The sequence below is a fragment of the Gekko japonicus genome, unplaced genomic scaffold (genome assembly GCF_001447785.1).
Source record: "Gekko japonicus isolate JY-2015 unplaced genomic scaffold, Gekko_japonicus_V1.1 scaffold2236, whole genome shotgun sequence".
In the NCBI taxonomy this organism is placed as follows: domain Eukaryota; kingdom Metazoa; phylum Chordata; class Lepidosauria; order Squamata; family Gekkonidae; genus Gekko; species Gekko japonicus.
In genome coordinates, this window is record NW_015176518.1 from 20,392 (window position 1) to 42,266 (window position 21,875).

A 21,875-nucleotide genomic window follows, 5' to 3' on the forward strand; every position below is an offset into this window, starting at 1 on the left:
TTCTTAAATGCAAGCTACCTTGAGCATCCTGGAAAGAAGAGGTGTAAACACTGCGTTTACCTGGAATTTCTTTTTTCCTTTTTAAGAACAGCCCTCTTGGGAGCACTGCCCATTCTACTAAAGGTAAAAGGTTTCCCTTTCTTGAAAGCCAGTCGAATCCGACTCTAAGGGGGCGGTGCTCGTCTCCGTTTCCAAGCCGAAGAGCCAGCGCTATCTGAAGACATTTCTGTGGTCATGTGGCTGGCATGACTAGACGCCGAGGTGCACGGAACGCTGATACCTTCCCACCAAAGCGGTACCTACTTATCGACTTGCAATGTCTTGCTTTTGAACTGCTAGGTTGGCAGGAGCTGGGGCCGGAGACGGGAGCTCACTCCGTCACGCGGCACTTGGGTCTCGAACTGCCGAACTACATACCTTCCGGTCTGCAGCTCAGTGTCTTAACAGAGGGGGAAATCCCAGCAGCAAAGCCTTGGCAGGATATGGCACCTAGCAAAAACGGTCTCTGCTGCATGCCCATCAAAATTAGCAAGCACAAGCTGGAAAGCGAGATCACAGGTATTAGGAGTAAAAAAAAAAAAGCTCCCTTTCCCAGCTGTGGAACGTTCATCTTCTGCTCTACTTATCAAGCAACCTGCAAGAGCACTAAAAACAAATTTTAATAAATACAGGCAGCTCCAGGTTTGTTCCATTCCCTCTCTGAGTGGCTATTAATGTAAAGAGAGAGCGGGGAACTATATTGAGGAAAACAAATTATGTACAACCGGAAAGTAAAATTCAATAAATTGCCACTGGGGGATGCCAGGCATTCAGGATGTGGAAGACGGAGACATGTTCCAACAAGCAATTAATTTGGTTTAACGAAAACGTTTAACCACGCTGGCCCGCCTGGGACAGGGCAGGAAATTGAATGAAAACAAGCTCATGTATTCCGGCTACCTAGGGTGTGAAAGAAAGCTTAAATACAGTTAAAATAATATAACAAAAAATAAAACAGAAACCCCCCCAAAACACAGCAAAGTACCCCTCCAGGTGGCTCACGTCAGTGAGTCAAGCAACAAGTTGCGCTGACAGAATCCAAATCCTGTGACTGGCATACGTTGTGCCAGCTGAGGCAACTTTGATCAGGCCTTCTTCCTTGGCATCATCAAGTCTGTTCCTGGCACTCAACGGGGCCGGGCAAGGAGTCGAGGGGGGGGGACTGAGCCCCTCCCCCTTAAAGGCAGAGGTATTCATTCTGTGGCTCCTGGAGGTAATCATCTAGAGGCATCTTCTGGAAACGCGTTGATTGCATGTCATCCTCACCTGATGTCGCTGGGCCCAAAAACTATAATTGAGCTTCAAGAGGGAATTCAAGAGGGAGTTGGATACACATATGGAGCAGAGGTCCATCAGTGGCTATTAGCCACAAGGTATAGATAGGAACTCTCGGTCTGGGGCAAGTGATGCTCTGTATCTTGTTGTGGCGAGGGGGCTTGCGTGGTTCGATGAAGCTGTGGGCTATGCCGTGGAGGGCCACCCAAGACGGACAGGCCACAGCAGAGAACTCAGACCAAGAGTGATCCCCTGGAGAAGGAAATGGCAACCCACTCCAGTATTTTTGCCAAGAAAACCCCATGGACAGTATCAAAAGGCTTTTGAAGGACTAAAGGCCTGAATTGTGACCTGCTTGAATTGCCATTGCTAGCAGTGTAGAAAACTCCTTAGCTTTGGCTCTTGAATTTAAGGTTTGTGCTGTCTAACGCAGGTCCTAAAAAGTATTGAGACATTTAAGCGAGTTTTCTTGTTCGCTTGCTGCGTGACTTTAGAGTACTAATCTGTTGGCTACAGATTAAATCTTCATACTGATAGAAACTGAAACAAACTCCATAAATAAATTTTAAAAATTAAACAACAGTCTATTTCCTTGTGTGCAACTGCCCTGGGGGGTCCACGGGGTTCAGGCTCGGACCCTTTGACAGCAGGGGCTGCAGAGAAGAGTGAGGGGAAGGTGTAGAGGAGGGGACCTTCACTTTCACCCCTGGCATAAGGCCTGCTAGTCAAGGAAGCTCATAGCTTACCCATCCCTCCAGTTCCTGCAGCAGTGGCTGTTTCAAGATGCCAATCACCTGCCAGCCAAAAGCCCCACTGGGCAACAGCCGTGCCCTCTTTTCTGAAGTGTGGGTTGGGCACCACACTGGGAATGGCGCCCAAAAGAGTACTGTGGCCTAAAGGAAGTGAGTATCGTGGCCTAAAGGGAAACCTTAACCCAGCCATTCCTCTGGCTTCTGAAACTCGCCCAGAGCCCATCTTGAATTGCACTTTTAGAAAGAACTGAAGAGCTAATGAGCTCAAACGGCAGCAACCTTCAGAGAGGCTACAGCTAAGCCACAATGACCAACCTGGGAGGAACACGAATATTTGAGGAAGGCGCGCGGCCTAGAAGCTGGGCCTCAGAGTGGGAGGGAAGCGGATGCCACAGCAAGACTTTGTGTGTGGTACCAGTTTGGGATATGCAGGTGACACCACATTACTTGGCAGTCAACAGAGAAGACCTGAAGCGACACCCGAAGCAGGTTAAAGCAAAAAGTGCTAAAGCAGGATAACAGCTTGAACATCAGGAAGACAAAAGTAGTGACTGACTACTGGGGACACATGAAACTGCCTTATACTGAATCAGACACTTGGTCCATCAAAGTCAGTAATGTTGACTCTGACTGGCAGCGGCTCTCCAGGGTCCCAGGCAGAGGTCTTTCACATCACCTCCTGCCTGGTCGTTTTAACTGGAGATGCTAGAGATTGAGCCTGGGGCCTTCCACGTGCCAAGCAGAGGCTCTACCACTGAGCCACGGGCCCCTCTTTACAGCTCTCCAGGGTCTCAGGTGGAAGTCTTCCACATGACTTCCTGCCTGGTCGTTTTGGAGATGCCGGGGATTGAGCCTGGGACCTTCTGCATGGCAGGCAGATGCTCTGCCACTGAGCCACGGCCCCTCTTTACAGCTCTCCAGGGTCTTCAGGCACAGGTCTTTCGCATCACCTTCTCCCTGGTCCTTTTAACTGGAGATGTCAGGGATTGAGCCTGGGACCTTCTGCACGCCAAGCAGACACTGTGCCACTAAGCTGCAGCCCCACTTCATGGCTCTCCAGGGTCTCAGGTGGAAGTCTTCCACATCACCTCCTGCCTGGTCCTTTTAACTGGAGATGCCGGGGATTGAGCCTGGGACCTTCTGCATGCCAAGCAGATGCTCTGCCACTGAGCCACGGCCCCTCTTTACAGCTCTCCAGGGTCTCAGGCACAGGTCTTCCGCAGCACCTTCTCCCTGGTCCTTTTAACTGGAGATGCCGGGGATTGAGCCTGGGACCTTCTGCATGCCAAGCAGATGCTCTGCCACTGAGCCACGGCCCCTCTTTACAGCTCTCCAGGGTCTCAGGCACAGGTCTTCCGCAGCACCTTCTCCCTGGTCCTTTTAACTGGAGATGCCAGGGATTGAGCCTGGAACCTTCTGCACGCCAAGCAGACACTGTCCCACTAAGCTGCAGCCCCACTTCATGGCTCTCCAGGGTCTCAGGTGGAAGTCTTCCACCTCACCTCCTGCCTGGTCCTTTTAACTGGAGATGCCGGGGATTGAGCCTGGGACCTTCTGCATGCCAAGCAGAGGCTCTACCACTGAGCCACGGCCCCTCCTTACGCAACTTTAAGGCTGACGACGAAGAAACAGTTAAAGGTTTTCTACTCCCTGGCTCCGTCATGGACCAAAAGGGAGACGGCAGCGGAGAAAACTGACGGAGACGGGGAAGGGCAGCCAACAAAAGAGTGAGAAAAGATCCTCATGTGTAAGGAGGGGTTGCTGGTGGCCGAGATAATGATGATTCAGACCACAGTACCCCCCATGACTATGTACAGCTGTGAAAGTTGGACAGTGAGGAAAGAGAAAAATTTGATGCACTTGAAACGTGACGTTAGAGAAGAGTTTTACAGACACCGTGGAGCTCCAAAAAGATAAACGAGTGGGTTCTAGATCAAATCAAGCCTGAGCTCTCCCTAAGAAGCTAAAATAACTAAACTGAGGCTATTCTGCTTTGGTCACATTATGAGCAGAGAACACTCAATGGAAAAGACAATCATTCTAGGAAAAGGAGGAGGAGGAGGAGGAGGAGATTGGATTTACACCCTGCCCTTCACTACCCGAAGGAATCTCAGAGTGATTTACGGTCTCCTTTCCCTTCCCCTCCCCACAACAGACACCCTGTGAGGGAGGTGGGGCTGAGGGAGCTCTTTTGAGGACTGCTCCTGAGAGAACAGCTCTGAAAGGACTTGTAAGTGACCCAAGGTCACATCAGCAGCCGCATGTGGGAAAGTGGGGAATCAAACCCGATCCTCCCAGATTAGAGTCCGCGCTCCTTTTGGATGTTCTTTTAAAAAAGCACCGGAAATTCTGCTTTTGGGACTCAAAATGGAAGAAGTCAATACGACTAAAAAAACTTTACTCTGGTACCTGATAGTGACAGCGAGAATGATTTATGCTCAGTTTTGGAAGACAGAAAAGGTACCAGAGGTTGAAGAATGGATACAAAAAGTTCTGTTCATGGCACAAATGGATAAGATTACAAAAAAACTGAATAACAAAGAAGACGATGAGTTTTTTGGAGAATGGAATGATTTTAAAATTTATCTGGAAAAGAACTGGGATGTGAAACAAAACTTAATATGTTTAGATCAATATTAAGTCAAACAATGTTATCTTTAGATTGTAATGATGAAAAACTGATATTGTTGATGATATGAAGTAATTTGGAGCAGGGGTGGAAGCATTGTGGGAAGCCATTGGAGGGAGGGGAGGAACTGGGAATGGGGTAGACAATTGATAGAATGAAAAGTTTTATATGTTGTATTCCTGAGAAAATAAAATTTGTTTACCAAAAAAAAAATATAGGGCAACTTCATGTGTGCAGCCATCTAGGGATTGCTCAGCACATGGAAACTCTTCCACGGGCTTAGAGCCAGGTTTGGTCCAAAGGCTCAAAGATCTCCAGCATGGCATAGAACATAATGCGTCCTGCGTTGGAGCTATCAGCTATGGGTGAATACCATCTACTCATTCGGTGTTCTTAGTGTTTCTTCAACCTGCATCTACAGGATGCTAAAAAGGCCATTTTGATCAGCCACGGCCCTGGTTACACGGGCTGGATATTGCGGGGGGGAGGCGTGGCTAATTGCCCCGGAGGGAACTAACGCGCGGCAGCCCGAGCACACGTCCTGATTGAGGTCCCATGGTTCGGGGGAAATGCCGATCAGACAGGTATACTGCAACAAGGCACAGAAGCCATGCCGCGCGATCGCACTAGCAATCGCTCTTTGTGCGCATGCGTTGTTGGGCGCTGTTGCGCAACCTGCGAAGAGAAACAGCAGCGGGCGCTGGATGCCACGTAAGTCCACCGGGAACGCAATCAGACGCCCACCCTTGGCCCGTGGTTTTCCAGAAACTAGTACCTCGTATGTACTAGTTTTTAACTTCACACCTTCGGCGGGTTCGCCACGGGTTCGCCACGGGAGCACTGCGCTTCCCAGATGTTGGGGTGAGATCGCTTTCTGTTGTAAGTCAGTTGGTGCTCAGTTATGGCTCAGATTTCTCAGAGGAAGATCTACTTGCTAGCCCTGAGATGGTAATTGAACAGCTGGCTACAGATGGCTTTGAGCCAGAAGGAGAACAACAAGAGATCAGGTTACCTGTTGATCAGGTGTCACAGCCTACAGCTGACACTGAGCCAACACTTCCTAGCTCTGAAGCAGTAAACAAGTCTTAAGCAGCCACTCCCAACCCACCTAGCTCACCCACACCCTTGCAGCGCTGACGCTGTCAGAGATGCTTAGAGTTGCAAGAAAGGAGAAGAAGTGTGAGACTCATGGCCTATTGTCAGCTGTCAACTGAAGAGATGAATAAGTAGTTTCAGGATGACTGCCAAGGAATTGGCTGGGAGTTTAGCTCATTAAGACTTGGCTATAATTCAGCTGGGAGAACAAGCTGTTTGTGGATGCAACAAGTACACCTTGAACTGGACCTGACAACCAGCTTTTCTGGAACCCCTGACCTCAGCCTGGACTTGCTGTCTGGAACTTCTTGACCCTAGACTGGACTTTGGTAAACCTGCTCTCTGGAACCTCTGACTTTTGGGCTGGACTTTGGTTACTCTTAACAATCTTGCCTGTGGCCTGCCCTGCTGGACTTCAGCCTGTGCCTCCTGAGGAAGCTACATCAGTACAGTTTCAAACAATCTGAGACCCTGCAAGTGCTTAGATAAGGTCTAGGCAATATCCCATGCAAAATTCAAACTTAAGTTTAAAAAAGCAACATACATTTAAAAATAAGGAAAGTAATTCATTCTTTTTTTACCATTCCATCTTTAGAAAATCTGGGTATGTTAGTCTACCTTAGCAGGTGAAACAAATATATCACAGTACTGTAAACCCTAGAAAGACCTTGAATGAAGACTTCTGGAAGATGGGGTGAAGACCTTCCCAAATGCAAGTCCCCTTAACTGGAGTTGCCAAGGATTAAGCTCAGAGCCTCACATGTGCACTACAATCAAGTTTATACAGAAACAATTCTGGAATTACAAAGTATACAACTCTATTGTTTTCAAAAAAGACATACCACATAATCATCCTTCTTTTCCTAGTGTCTTGAAAGATGAAGATAAATATCTTTAACACAGCTCTAATAAAAACAATGCAGTGGATAACAAAGATTGTATCCCGGAGATCCTCTGCCCTTGGCATTGCTGTGAGGTTGCCATCAAACCAGAATTCTAAGCAAACAAAGGTCAGAACTTACATGTGTGTTATGCTCACTCCCCGTAGCTGTATATTTCTATACTGAAGACAACAGGACAAATGCAGTGTTTCTGGTGACTAGTATCTATTTTTGCCTAATTGGTATTGTGAAAGGTTTAGTGCTGTAAACATATTGTTAACATGAGTGACAAATCTGATTCATTAACAAAACACAGAACATTATAAAAAAACAAGCAATAGATGCTTTAGATTTTGATCTGCATTATTGTTTCCTATCTTCAAGAGGCTAGGTGTTCTCAGATCTTTTGCATACAAATTTAGCACACAGCAGCTTCATCATTGACAATGAAACATGGGTTGTACTAAACAGTCTGGAAAATCTGGCTATAATACTTGGTGCACTTAAGCAAGATGTGTCTGCTCTCACCAATTCTGATAGTCTTGCAGCAAGTGTTCTGCAGTTGATGTCAGAGACCACTTTCTGAGCCTCTTAAACTGGGAGAACAGTGTAAGCAAAATTACTTATACTACTTTACCCTTGGTTTGGTTCATTCTGTAAGAAAAAAATTAAGTTTTGTTTTAGAATTTAAAAGGACTTAAACTGAAGATTTTACTCCTAGTATTAATTCACTTTTCAAATATAAGAAAAAACCCACAACTGTATTCTGCCTAATCAAATCCTTCAATACTGTACTATGGAGAAACAGAATGGGGGGAAATATTCACAAATAAAATGCAGAATTCATATAATAATAAGGATGTAAAACTGAAAATTGTGAAGTACTGGGATACCTTCATGCAGAAGTATGAAAAAACATAGAAAAGTTATGTTGGAGTATATTCACCACCTTATGTCAAAGTTCAATGTATATTAAAGGTAGCAAAATGTTATGAAACAAAATCTGTTTGTGATGCTACAAGTCAATGGCTTGCATTCACACTAGCAGTTCCATGGGGACAAGTCCTTATTTGCACATGATGTATTTCCTGCTTCCCCCTTCCTGCAGCAGCCCAATATCCCCCTGAAACCCCATTCCAGGGCCTGCCTTCCCCAAGGAACCAGATGGGAGGCATATTAGGCTGCTATAGGAGGTGGAAAGCAAGGAAATCATACTTCACAGGTGCAAGGACTTGCACTCACAGTAATGCTAGTATGAATTGAACAAAATGTCAGATCCCAAGTCAGGATAACAAACCCACGTTCCAAAGAAGTAAGATTTATTTCCAAAGCATGGTTGATCATGAACATACAGAGATTGTTCAGAATAACGACAATACACAGGGGCAAAGTAATATAGGAACTTCAAACTTGGTTAACCCAATGGGTACATTTCCCTCGTAAGGGAGCTGATTAGAAAAGGCGTGAAGTAGCCTGAGAACCACAACAGCTAATTTCATAAACACAAGTTGAGTTCACACGGGAAATCTAATTAGGCTAGGCAACAAGACATAACACTCCGTCACCCACCTGCAGGAGAAACTTGGCAGTTACAGAAGCATACCAGAAGAGAATAACAAAGGGAGGGAAGGGAGGAAGGGCAGGAAGAGGGACGGGACGTGTCCCAGAGAAATGGCAGCTCGCTGACAACTGGCTCTCAAGAATACCAAGCAGGAGATGGATCGACTCAATAAAGGAAGCCACGGCTCTCGGCTGGCAAGACCTGAGCAAGGCTGTTAGCACTGGGACTTTTTAACACAGAATACACACACACACACGGATCCTGAACCAGCAACACTCTCTGTGACCTAGAATTCCAAGATCTCTGTATCTTGGAGGGAGCACTCGTCCTGTGTCATGGGCATGAATGAGGATGAGCTGACAGAGCCTGCAGAAACCACAGCTGGCCCCTCTGAAGCAGCAGAGGAGGATCGCTGGCAAGTGCCTGTAAGAGCAGCCTTCACACCTGGCCCAGGTAAGAAGGAAGAGCTGCAAGCTGAAAGTTCTCCCAGCTCCGGCTTGGCTTTTTGGACTTTGCACTGTCTCCTTGGCTCCTGACCTTGGCCTGTTCTGGACTCCCTTTGACTGGCACCCCAGCCCGTGACATCCTGTTCCTCACTGTGCTTTGGCACGCCCCTGCAGATGGCCCTGGGAGGTGGGGGTGGTATTACAGCCACCAGGTCAGCTGGGAACAGGTGACAGCAAGTGCTACCGGGGTTCCACCTGCCCCAGTAAAGCTGCTGGCTGTCACTGGGCTTCCCACAATTTGTCTCTGCAGAAAGAGACAGAGGTGTTCTGCCAAGCCCTGCCTTCACTCTATGGACTCGACTGCCTTCTAACCTCTGGGTTCCATTACTTAATAAGAACATAAGAGAAGCCAATGTTGGATCAGGCCAAAGGCCCATCCAGTCCAACACTCTGTGTCATACTGTGGCCAAAAAATATCAGTGCCATCACGAGATCCAGCAGTGGGGCCAGGACACTAGAAGTCCCCCCCCACTGTTGTCCCCCCCCCCCAAGCACCAAGGATACAGAGCATCCCTTGCCCCAGACCGAGAGTTCCTGTCTATACCTTGTGGCTAAGAGCCACTGATGGACCTCTGCTCCATATGGTTATCCAATTCCCTCTTGAAGCCGTCCATGCTTGTAGCTGCCATCACTTCCTGTGGCAGTGAATTCCATGTGTTTATCACTCTTTGGGTGAAGGACTTCCTTTTATCAATTCTAACACGACTGCTCAGCAATTTCATTGAGTGCTCACGAGTTCTTGTATTGCAAGGAAGGGAGAAAAGTACTTCTTTCTCTGCCTACTCTATCCCATGCATGATCTTATAAACCTCGATCGTGTCACCCCTCAGCCGTCGTTTCTCCAAGCTAAAGAGCCCCAAGCGCTTTAACTTCTCTTCATAGGGAAAGTGTTCCAACCCTTTTATCATTCTAGTTGCCCTTTTCTGCACGTTCCCCAATGCTATAATATCCTTTTTGAGGTGTGCTGACCAGAACTGTACACAGTACTCCAAATGAGGTCGCACCACCGATTTATACAGGGGCAGTATGATACTGGCTGATTTGTTTTCAATTCCCTTCCTGATAATACCGAGCATAGCATTGGCCTTTTTTATTGAAGTCTCACACTGTCTCGACATTTTCAGTGGGTTATCTACTACGACTCCAAGATCTCTCTCTTGGTCAGTCTCTGCCACGGAGGAGGAAGAGGTGGAGTCGGGGCCACAGCCCACCACCGTGGACTTCTCCCTCTCCTACAGACCTCTTGTAAAACTCTCTCATCTTTGACCTTCACGTGAGCTGTGTAGCTCAGAGGCTGGGATCTTCAGCATGAGCTGGGGAATTAATTTAGGGGCTTCTGGTTGCCTCCTCGGAATTTCTAGCACTCAAGACGGCTGTAGCGGCGCGGCTTAACTTAATCCCTAGAGCAACTAGCTGAAGTCGAACAAGGTCATGACTTCCCCACGGCGGACCGGGAGGGGGAGAGGCACATGACTTCCTGAAGGCCACCTACTGGGAGAAACAAGATTCAAACCAGAGATCTCCTTTTGGTCCCGGGGACAGCTGGAATCTGAATAATTTCCCCCCCAGTCCTGAGTTCGGTTTCATGAACTGCAAATTCAAGACAGTTAAAGCCCAAGGGGTGCGGCACGACCTGGAGCTTTGGCGGTTTTGGCAGAACAGGGAAGACCCCTCAAGTCCCTTGCGAGATGTGAGGAGGGCTGTGAGCGTCGCTGGCGTCTAAAACCCACTAGTTAGGCAAACTGGAGGATGGACCTAGCAATGACCCACTGGCCATAATCAGTCAATGGAACCTCCAGGTTTAGAGGCAGTCTAACTGAATCCTAGACGTCGAAGGAGGAGGAGATTGGATTTACACCAATCTTCGCTATCCAAAGGAATCTCAGAGAGGCTTACATTCTCCTTTCCCTTCCCCTCCCCACAACAGACACCCTGTGAGGTAGGTGGGGCTGAGAGAGCTCTTTAAAGGACTGCCCTTGAGAGAACAGCTCAGAGAACTTGTGACTGACCCAAGGTCACACCAGCAGCTGCATGTGGAGGAGTGGGGGATCAAACCCGGTTCTCCCAGAGCAGAGTCCATACTCCTAGCCACTACACCACACTGGTGTGCGTCCCCTTCCCTGGTGGGTTTCTCAAAAGCACTCTGGCTGGCCTCTTGAGTCCGGAAGCTAGACGAGACGGATCTCGCCCTAATCCAGACAGTCCAGCTCCTGAAGTGCGTCTTTCATAACGAGCTGCAGCTCTCAAGGTGCAATGGGGCTGCCGCAACCGGCAGCAAGGCAATGCGGCAAAGAGCCGACTGCGACGCCTCACCTACCCTGACGGAGCTGTTTTCGAACATCTCCACTGTCATCTCCTCCTCTTCCTCCTCCTCCTCTTCTTCCACCGCCATGCCCGGGAACTTCTCGTTCTCGCAGAACTGGAGGAAGATGGGGGCGCGGGTCGAGTTGCGCTGGATCTCCACTCTCAGGATGCCGTCCCGTGGCCACTTGTCTCGGACGTGCTCCAAGCAGTTGATAGGCGAGCGGGAGAAGGCAATGTGGATGTAAGCCAGGATGAAGAGCACAAACAGGGCCTGGGTGAACAAAAGACACAGTGGGGGTTAGGTCAGCCGGCTGTGGGGCGGGGCTCCTCCTCCTCCCTGGGGACTCTGGCCATGTGGGGATTAAGTCAGGCACCTTTCCTGGTTGCCTGTGGCGAATCGGGATCAACTCTAGGCGATCAGGCAAGGCCGTTTTCACATCATGAATCCTGCTTTTTTTAAAAATGTGTTAATTTAAACACATTTTGTATGCCACTTTTTCATTTAAAAGCTTTTTTGAAAAGCTTCTACTAGGCAATAAATCACTTAGCCAGGCCTACCTGGAAAGGTAAAAGCTAGTAAAAGAATGGATGCTTATGTCTCTAATAGAGTTGCTCTTTCTGCACTAGCTGCAAGAAGGATTAGATGAAATGGTATGGTATCCTACTTATAGACTGTTGGCTATGTTCTAACTTGCTATTGATTTTATACGGGTTCTGATCGGTAGTATCCTTGTATTACTGTGAATTCTGTTAATTTGTTTTAATACTGTTATATTGTTAAGACCTATGGTCAATACAATAAAATCTACATCTACATCTAGTAAAAGAATGCTAGAGAGAACACAAGAAATGCTTCCGGGCTTCGATCGTAAGCATTTCTTGTCCCAGCATCCTGAATCAGGTACTTCTAGAAGGGTCCTTATTTGGAGGCCATGATAACCACGGGGTAGCTTGAATCTCAGGCGAACATCGAAGGAGAGGGGGCTTGTGTGAGCCGGACACCAAACCAGGTTCATGACCCTGTACAGGTGGCCGCTTTGCCTCGTTAAAAATTCCACTCTGGGGTCCTTTGTTAGCAAGGACTGGGCTGCTGCCGTCTCGGCCCGGGAGTGGGCCTCTTTCTGCAACTGCAAGCTCCCAGTGACAAAGTCCGGCTTGCTGCAGGAACCAGGGAGTATCCCCTCTGTACTTAGTGAGGGCAAATGGACCCTGGCATTCCAGGAGAAAGACCAGAGGGGAAACGAACCGCCCGGTGCATTGTTCACCTTCCCTAAAATCATTTCAACAATTATGCAACTTCGTTGCACGTTTTCAAAAATGCAGCTGTTACTGTGAAAGTGAAGTCAATGTGTTTGTTTTCGAAATTGGCATAAAGAGCTTGCTTTTATTTGTCTTTCCAATAGAGTTCATGCTTTCAAAGTCTATTTGGCCAAGGTCATCTAACCAGGCAGCTGATCAAACCTTCCTTTGAGGACTGGTCAGATGGACACACCTACATTGGACAGACCCCTTTCTACTTCACCCCCAATGAACAGCCCTTCCTGTACCCTCCTAACAGTGGGAAGTGGGCCCATGGGATACAGCTGTCAAGAGTGATGTGCTGGCTTAGACAGCCACCTAGCTGCCGATAGTGGAACTTAGGCTATGCCAAAAGCCACCCAGCACTTGGGATACCCTGAGACCGTTTCCACAGCGGTGAAATCCCCTGCACTGACGTTTTTAAAAACGCTGCATTATGTGAAATTTTCCGCAGTAGATTTTTCCTCACCAGGCTCAAACCCAAAATTTTCTCCTCCTTACCCTGCATTTTCGGAACCCCCGGTTTTAGTGGGCTCCAAAAATGCGGGGTAAGAAGGAGAAAACTTGAGGCTTTCACCAATGCTCCCCCCCTGAGTTGTGGAGTTTTGTGAGCAAACGTTCTACTTTGTGAGCTACGGGCATGAAAGTTGTGAGCGAGCGATTTGGCTACTGCATCTATCAGTTTGCTCTGGAGCCCTCCTTCCTGAACGAAGGCAAAAATGCATGAGCCGGAGGCTAAAAAACTGTGAGCTAGCTCACACTAATAAAGTTTAGAAGGAACACTGGTTTGCGCCTGGTGAGGAAAAATCTTCTGCAGAAACCTTTGCGTAATGCGGGGAATTTTATTACTGCAGAAATGGTCTGTATCTGGACAGGGAATCCCAGTTTAATCCCCAGGAGGCTGTTTGATTTTTAAAAACACCTGAACCGTTGGCCTTCTCTCTCAGTGGAAGCAAACAACCTGTCCCCTCTGTTCTTGTCCACGGGCAAAGAAGCAGGGAATCAGCCATGGGATAACAGGAAAGAATGAGGGTCTCCGGGAATAATATTTAAGAAAGGTGAAATGGGCAGATCAGGGAAACGGCTGGAGCTTCTGATCGGCAAGCTGGAAGTTGTAGCTGCGACATAAAATGTCTGAACACACCATAGTTCACTAAACAGTTTGGTGCAGTGGTTAAGTGCGCAGACTCTAATCTGGGAGGACGGGGTTTGATTCCCCACCCCTCCACATGCAGCTGCTGGTGTGACCTTGGGTCAGTCACGAGTTCTCTCAGAGCTGTTCTCTCAAGGGCAGTTCTCTCGAGAGCTCTCTCAGCCCCACCTACCTCCCGGGGTGTCTGTTGTGGGGAGGGGAAGGGAAAGGAGATTGTAAGCTGCTCTGAGACTCCTTTGGGTACTGAAGGGTGGGGTATAAATCCAATCTCCTCTTCTTCATTCCAATTTACCAACGGTTGGTTGCTTAGGGCAGATTCTTACTGGTCACAGACAGTGTTCCCTCTAAGCTGAGTTAGTGTGAGCTAGCTCACAGTTTTTTAGCCTCTGGCTCACAGATTTTTGTCTTAGCTCAGGGAGGATGGCTCCACAGCAAACTAGTTGATGCAGAAGCCAAATCGCTTGCTCACAACTTTAAGGCCAGTAGTTCACAAGGTAGAATTTCTGCTCACAGGACCCCACAGCTTAGAGGGAGCATTGGTCACAGAGATGAGTGGCCAATCAGGAATAAGCCCAGGGAACTAACCAGGGCACCATACACTTAAGACAGTCCAAAATTGTTAATTAGTCCAGAACGCAGCAGGAAGATGACTCTCAGGTGTGGACTAGAGACAACACATTACCCCGGAACATAAAGATTGTCACTGATTTTTATTTACTTCACTTATTTACTCCCAACAAAGAAAACACCCTCAACTACATGCTAAAGCCATCTGTGAAACACCGGTGGTCTGGAACTCATTATGTTTCTGTGTCTTGTGGCCTTATCTGGATTCGCCTTCGCTAATGGCTATTACTGATTAAAGCAAAATCACACGCACCAAACAAAACCAGAAAAATACACAGTGATCATTCCTACCATATCTGTGGGACTGCCTCTCCCCTTATGACCAATGCACCCTGTAACCCTGTGGAGTCCTGTGAGCAGAAATTCTATTTTGTGAACGACCCACATAAGTTGGGCTGCTGTATTTCGAACCTGATTTGGTTCCCAGGGGCAATTATTCAGATCTGTCTTGTGGGGCGGTTAGAAGGACCATTAAGATAGATCCAGGTGGGATAGCCACGTTGTGAGCGAGCGATTTGGCTGCTGCATTAATCAGTTTGCTCTGGAGCCCTCCTTCCTGAGCTGAGACAGAAATGTGTGAGCCGGAAGCGAAAAAACTGTGAGCCAGCTCACACTCACTCAGCTTAGAGGGAACACTGCTTATGACCCACCCTGGCAGCTCCAGTCATCTGAGCAAGGGCTTCTGCTGGTGCCAACCTGCAAATGGGCAAAGCCAACAACTGCCTGCCCCCATGCCTTCTCCGCTGTGGCCCCCACCTTGTGGAATGGCCTGCCTGAGGAGGTCTGGAGGGCTTCCACTCTCCTGGGCTTTCTGCAACCTATGCAGAACCGAACCATGCAGGACGGCTTCTTCTTTTTTTAATGGAGGCAATAGGACTCGGCTCTAATGAAAGGGTTGAGAAAGATATTTTGGTAAAGGAAGCGGGACTGCGGAAAATACCACTGTATACAGTATGTACTGCCTGTTGCTGCAAGTATGATCCGACTACATAACTTCTGCACTTTTTTAACATGCCGTGTTAAATACCTATGCTTTGTTTCGGCTCTGTCATCAGGAGTCTGCACTTCAAACCCCCCACTGTACTGTCTATTGGATATCCCATTCTTTGTTGACTTAAATTGTCTGGCACTGTATAATCCGTGTTTGGTCTCAGCGAGAAAGGCAGATTATAATTAGCATAAATAAATAAATAAAAGGTCAAGATGGCTGGCCGCGTCAGTCTCTCTGCAGCAGCAGAAAAGAGCAAGGATCCAGGAGCACCTTAAAGACAAACAAAATTATGTGGCTGGGCGTGAGCTTCTGTGAGTCACTGCTCACTTCTTCAAATTTATTTATTTTATTCTATTTATTAAATTTATACCCCACCCTCCCCGCAAAGCAGGCTCAGGACGGCCTCCATACAAGCATAAATACAGTTAACATCATACAATTATTTAAAACACAACAGATAACACAAATACAAACACAAAGTGCTGGCGGCAATTAAAAGATTAACTGAGATGGCTCATTTTCAAAATGAATAAAGAAAAAATAGTAGTATGAAGCATTTCTACAGCACCATAGACAGTCTGGAAAGCAGTTGACACGCTGTATTTTAATGATCCTTTGAGTCCAGTGGCAACTTTAAGCCCAGCAAATAGTGGTGAAGTGCGTGGACTCTAATCTGGGAGAGCCGGGTTTGATTCCCCACTCCTCCACTTCCACCTGGCTGGATGACCTTGGGCAAGCCGTAGTTCTGATAAGAGCTGTTCTTGAAAAAAGAGCAGTTTCTGTCAAGAGCTCTCTCAGCCCCACCTACCTCACAGGGTGTCTGTTGTGGGGAGGGGGAAGGGAAAGGAGTTTGTAAGCCGCTCTGAGACTCCTTCGGGTAGTGAAGGGCGGGGGATAAATCCAATCTCTTCTCTTCTTATTCTGGGAATAAGCTTTCATGTGCATGCACAATTCCTATACTTGCTTATACCTCTTTTACAGTTCTACGGGGCCTGCAAGACGGAGCTCTTCCGCCAGGCTTTTAACTAGGGAGCCGCCGCCACTATAGAGCCCTGACCCTTGGTTTTGACCCCTAGCCTGCGCCGCAGGAAGATCACGAGCAGAAGGTCTGCTAGACCTCTGTGTATATTTTGAAAGTAAGCAGAAACCAAGGGGGAAAAAACACTGAACCTAACAATGAACTCCGAAACCAAGCAAAGGTTAGTGAAAAGGAGGGCCAATATTAAAACCTTTCCATAAAAGATAAAAAGAGGTACATGTATTTATTAATAATAATAACAAATTTTAAAACATATATAGAGGCCCATTTACAACCAATGTATATAAAATATAACAATATCAAGGGCTTACAAAGTTGACCCACGAACTTTGTTCTGCTGCTTCACACCGACGTGGCTACCCCACCTGGATCTATCTTAATGGTCCTTCTAACCGCCCCACAAGACAGATCTGAATAATTGCCCCTGGGAACCAAATCAGGTTCGAAATACAGCAGCCCAACTTTTAATACAGCCACAGGAGATGTACGGTGCCTTTCTGGCCTAATTCAACATGCTGGTTATGACCTTAAAGCCCTTCACAACCTGGGACCTGCAGATCTTGCTTCGAAATGGTGTGTGTGTGTGTGTGTGTGTGTGTGTGTGTGTGTGTGTGAAACCAACAGGTTTAATGGCTCAGAGGGAGGCAACCTAACAGCTGATAGGCGGACCTGCCCTGCTGTTAGGTTTAAATGGCTGGCAGCCATTTCGCCAATCTGTTTCGCTTCCCCCTGCTCTGAAGCAAGATCTGCAAGAGTGAAACCGAGGGGTTTAATGGCTGGCAGCCATTTCAACCTAACAGCTCGGCTGCGGACCCTGCGCCACTCAGCTGTTAGATTTAAATGGCCCCGAACAGCTGAATCGAACAAAAGTCTGGTAGATGTTCAGGGGCGCCAAGCAATGCTCCCTCTAAACTGTGAAGTCCTGTGAGCAAAAATTCTACTTTGCGAGCTACCAGCATTAAAGTTGTGAGCAGGCAGGTGATTTGGCTACGGTATAAATTAGCTTGCTCTGGACTGGAACCATCCTTCCTGAGTGAAGACAAAAATGTGAGAGCCGGACGCTCAAAAACAGCTCACACTAACTCAGCTTAGAGGGAACACCGGTGCCAAACCAGCCCAAGTGCATTCTGAATTTTGGCTCGTGAGCCAGTGCGTGCCGACCCCTCTTGTGCCAATCGGAAGCACCAATAGAAACTTTCCCTGCCTCCTGGCGAGCCTGCTAAAGTCAGCTTTCTGTTGTGCTCAGTGCCTGTAACGGAGCCCACTTCCCACACTGCTCATAGCCAGCGTACACCACCCTGTACCAGCCCATAAGCCAACTTATCGGCTTGCCTCCTATCCGTATGCCCTCAGTTCTGACACTGCGTCAGTCCTTCTGTATTGGCTGGGATTGCTGCCGGATCACCAGCTTGGCCCCCTTGCCCAAGCGCCTTTCCTTGGACATCCCTCCAAGTCGTAACTGGTATGCCAGTTACTAGACCACCCCAGATTTATATTTATTTATTATTTTATTTATATATTCTTTAGATTTGTATTCCGCCCTCCCCGGAGGCTCAGGGCAGCTAACAAGGGCATAAAATGCCTGATAAAACAATAAGAACAGTATAAAAATACAATACAATATACAACATAATACAATTAATAAAATATCGGTGCTCCCCTACCCATTCCAATTCATAAGATCAAGATGGTGTTCTACAGATATTACAACAATATAACGACCGTATATGTCCCCACAACCCTGTCATCCGCCAGGTACGTCTCGCACCCCCGATGTTACCCGCACCAGCGGTGGTAAGGGTGCGGTGATGGAAAAAGCGTTGATGGAATAATGGCGGCGGCGGCTCCTACGCGAAAACCTGGCGGATACTCGAAAGCCTGGTGGAAGAGCTCCGTTTTACAGGCCCCGCAGAACTGCCCAAGGTCCCGCAGGGCCCGGATCTCCTCTGGGATCTCATTCCACCAGGTAGGAGCCGCCACCGAAAACGCCCTGGCCCTGGTCACAGTGAGTTTGATGTTCCTGGGGCCTGGAATATCCAGGAGATTTTGGGTCCCCGACCATAGTGCCCTTGGGGGAACAGATGATTCCTCAGTGCGGAAATTGGATGATAATATCTCCAACCCCCCTTCTTTCCCTCCTCTGCCTACTTCTTGCCTCCTTTCTATCATTCTCTCAGGTATATACTGTTGAGGATAGGGGGTAGCTACTGGGCGGATGCCAAAACTGGGCACTGGAATTGATAGGTGTGAGTTATCTTATGATGGAATATACTGAAATACTGTTTTTGCCTGCAATTCTGATGCTTTGTGTTGCACTCTGATTATTCCAATTTCCTACATCTGCTTTCTTTTCTAAGCCCGCTCTTAAGCGCCAATACTTTTCACTTTGATCTCAAACTCTGGGCATACGTGATTTGTTCTCTTGGATCCACGTCCTGTTCACATGGATGAGGAAGTTGCTCTGAGCACATCTGGCAACAACAGGACCAGCAAAACATCAAAGTCCGCTGTGTTCAAAGATCCACATTTCTGACCACGTGCCCTCCCAGACTTGCCCCAAACACTCCTCTTCGCTCTCATCACTCCTGATCTGCTGCCCATTAGAGACTTCTCTCACCCTGCTAGTTTTCTGCTGATCAAACCACTTCCTTCCCCCGCCCCGAGTTTCTTCTGAAAAATCTAACCCTCAAAGCCACTCCAGAGAAGAGGAAGAGGAGGAGGAGACTGGATTTATACCCCGCCGTCACTCAGAGTCTCAGAGCAGTTTACAATCTCCTTCCCTTCCCTTCCTCTCCTCTCCCCACTACAGAAACCCTGTGAGGTAGGTGGGGCTGAGAGGTCACTAAGAGAACTTTGACTGACCCAAGGTCACCCAGCAGCTGCATGTGGAAGAGTGGGGAATTAAACTCAGTTCACCCAGCAGCTGCATGTGCAGAAGTGGGGAATCAAACCCGGTTCACCCAGCAGCTGCATGTGGAAAACTGGGGAATCAAACCTGGTTCAGATTAGAGTCCGCCACTCTTAATCACTACACCAAACTGGTCTGGACACATAAGGCTGCCATACTGAATCAGGCCTTTGGTCCATCAAAGTCAGTACTGACTGCTCAGATTGGCAGCAGCTCTCCCCAGAGTCTCAGGCAGAGAGTCTTTCCCATCACCTCCTCCCTGGTCCTTTTCACTGGAAATCTCAGGGACTGAACCTGGGACCTTCGGCATGCCAAGCGGATGTTCTGCCACTGAACCACAGCCCCTCCCTGATTCTGCCGTCTGTAAAAAGAAGCCACATCTGACCAAGATTAAAAGGTCCATCTAGTCCAGCACGAGGTTTCCAAGGGGGTTGGGGATGGCTTGCATGTGGACGACTGCCTCTCTACATGGAGGTTCCACTGCATTCTATGAAGTCCAACATCCTGTTTACAGACAGCTGCCAGTAGGGAGGACTGCAAGCAAGCCTTAATGTCACCAGGCCACCTTTCCTGCTTCCCTTCCTCAAAGCAACTGGTAATCAGAATGCATATGAACCTGGAAGCTCAGAGACATTTACTTAACATGGATAATAGCCTTTAATGGCTCTCAGCTTCTCAATCAACACCTCTCTGGTTTTCTTTTAAAAGCACCTTTCTGGCATCCGTCACTGCATCCCATGGGGGCAGATTCCATAAGATGGTTACTCTACTCACTGCTTCCAATTTTTTCCAGTTTCTAACCTCTCCCCTCCCTCTTTTATTGTTCCTAAAGCGGTAGTTCTCAAAATTTGGATCTTCGCAAAGCCCAGAAGGAGAATCAGGTGGAGAGGGGCCATGGAAGGCCGGCTAGAAAATCTGGTGTACTTCTAAAAACCAAACATGAACAATACAATTTAAAATTGTTCAGTGCAAGAATCTTGGTTTCTTTGTGAAAGAGAAAAGTAGCATGGAGTTACTTTGTAAAAGGTAGAGTAAAATTAGAAGGGGGTCCCACTATTGAAAGTCTTGAAAGACAACACAGCAGTCCCCTGGGACCTAATGCAAAGTTTTTAGTTACTGAGGGCATTTTTATCCCCCCCCCCTTATTCTACAGTTCTCAGGATGTTATGTTATCTAAGTCTGGGGTTATCTCTATGTTATCCTCTAAGCCAGGGGTCCCCAACATGATGACCATGGTTCACGCAGATACCTTTTTCTGGCACTTGACAACAGTTTTAGAAATTGGGTGAAGCCAGGCTTCAGACTGAACACTGGAAATTTGATGGGCTGTACAGATTTTTTTTAATGTTGCTTTGAAGAAGAAGAGATTGCAATTATAACCCACCCTTCACTCGGAGTCTCAGAGTGCCTTACAATCTCCTTCCCCTTCCTAAAACAAATACCCTGTGAGGTAGATGGGTCTGAGAGAGCTCTTTTGAGAACTGCCCTTGAGAGACCAGCTCTGCGAGAACTTGTGACTGACCCAAGGTCACACCAGCAGCTGCATGTGGAGGACTGGGGTATCAAACCCGGTTCTCCCAGATTAGAGTCCGTGCTCTTAACCACTACAGCAAACTGGCTGCCACCCCAGCACAAGGATCTGCACTATGTTACTGAAGTTCAGCCGTTGCAACCATTTTGCAGCCAGCTCTGCCATTTTGTTGCCGCTGCACCCACCATGCCATGTCAGAATTCCAAATGTGCCCACAGGCTCCAAAAGGTTGGGGACCATTGCTCTAAATCACATCCCCTTTTTCGATAAGACAAGTGCTAAACACATTTTTTATATAAGTAGCAAGGCCTATCTGTCCTCAGCCCCCAACACAGTTATTACCTTGAGGAGTACGAAGAATTCGAAGATGCGACGGAAGGAGGGTGGGAAGAGACGGGCATAGGTCACGGCCATTTTGAAGAACAGCGCATGGAATAGGCGATCACGGACGTTGATCAGGGGGTTCTGGTTGAGGTTGCGAACCCCCCGGTTATTCACGGCAGGGGCCCCAGCTCCCCCATTATTGTTCATTGGATGATGGTGGTTGTTGGGTTGATTCTCTGACATCTTGTGACTCCTGGTGATGTTCACAGCAAACTCTTCTGGGAACAAAGTTCTCCGTTTCACATGTGTGTGGGGAAGGTGATGGGAGCGGGGACTTATTTTACTCTGGAAGGAGAAGGCACTTCAGATGGGAGGTGGCGGGGTCAAAACCCCCACAGAAGACCACTTCCACCGCAGTGGGGAAAACAAATGCACTTACTCTGGAACAAAATATTCTGTGTTCACGAAAATAACATAAGTCATTCTTAAATCGTTCTGTTGTGAGTGTTTCACTAACTATGGCAGCATCTGAGTGACAGGGGAGGGGGCAGAGACCCCAAGGCCAGGCACAGTGGGATAGGATGCCTAACCGTCCCCTAAGACAAATCAAGAGATAAAAAGCTTCTTGGTTTAACTAAGTTTGAGCAGAGGAAGAGAGTGGGCACGAGGTTTTAAGAGGCCCCCTGAAAGAAGGGATTAGTGCAAAACGAGGGATTAATCAGTCTCCAAAGAGAGAGGGGCTACTCTACTTGAAAAGGAGATGAGGATGAGAGAAATCAAACACCCCCTTCATGGAGGGGGGCTACTATAAGAGGGGCTGATATAAAGCCTAACTTCCCCAAAGAGAACAAGATGGTGGTTAACAGGTAGCCCTAGAGAGGAATCCGCGTAGCTTTAACAGGGAAAGGGAAACAAACTCCAAGAGGTCAGAATGTTACTTTGAAGTAAGGGAAGAGAAAAA

The 21,875-nt window shown here is 47.8% G+C and overlaps 1 protein-coding gene across 1 annotated transcript in view; it reads right to left on the reverse strand.

Moving 5' to 3' along the window:
- Positions 1–21,857, reverse strand: part of LOC107124002 (membralin-like) — a gene marked incomplete at its 3' end in the record, with an annotated part of 41,898 nt that extends 20,041 nt beyond the window's left edge. The window contains exons 1-2 of the mRNA XM_015427376.1: positions 20,933–21,857; positions 11,056–11,313 (exon numbers count right to left, since the gene is read on the reverse strand). Of these exons, the coding sequence (XP_015282862.1) occupies positions 11,056–11,313; positions 20,933–21,157 (483 nt within the window). The remainder of the gene's footprint in view (positions 1–11,055; positions 11,314–20,932) is intronic.
- Between the last annotated feature and the right edge of the window lie 18 nt (positions 21,858–21,875).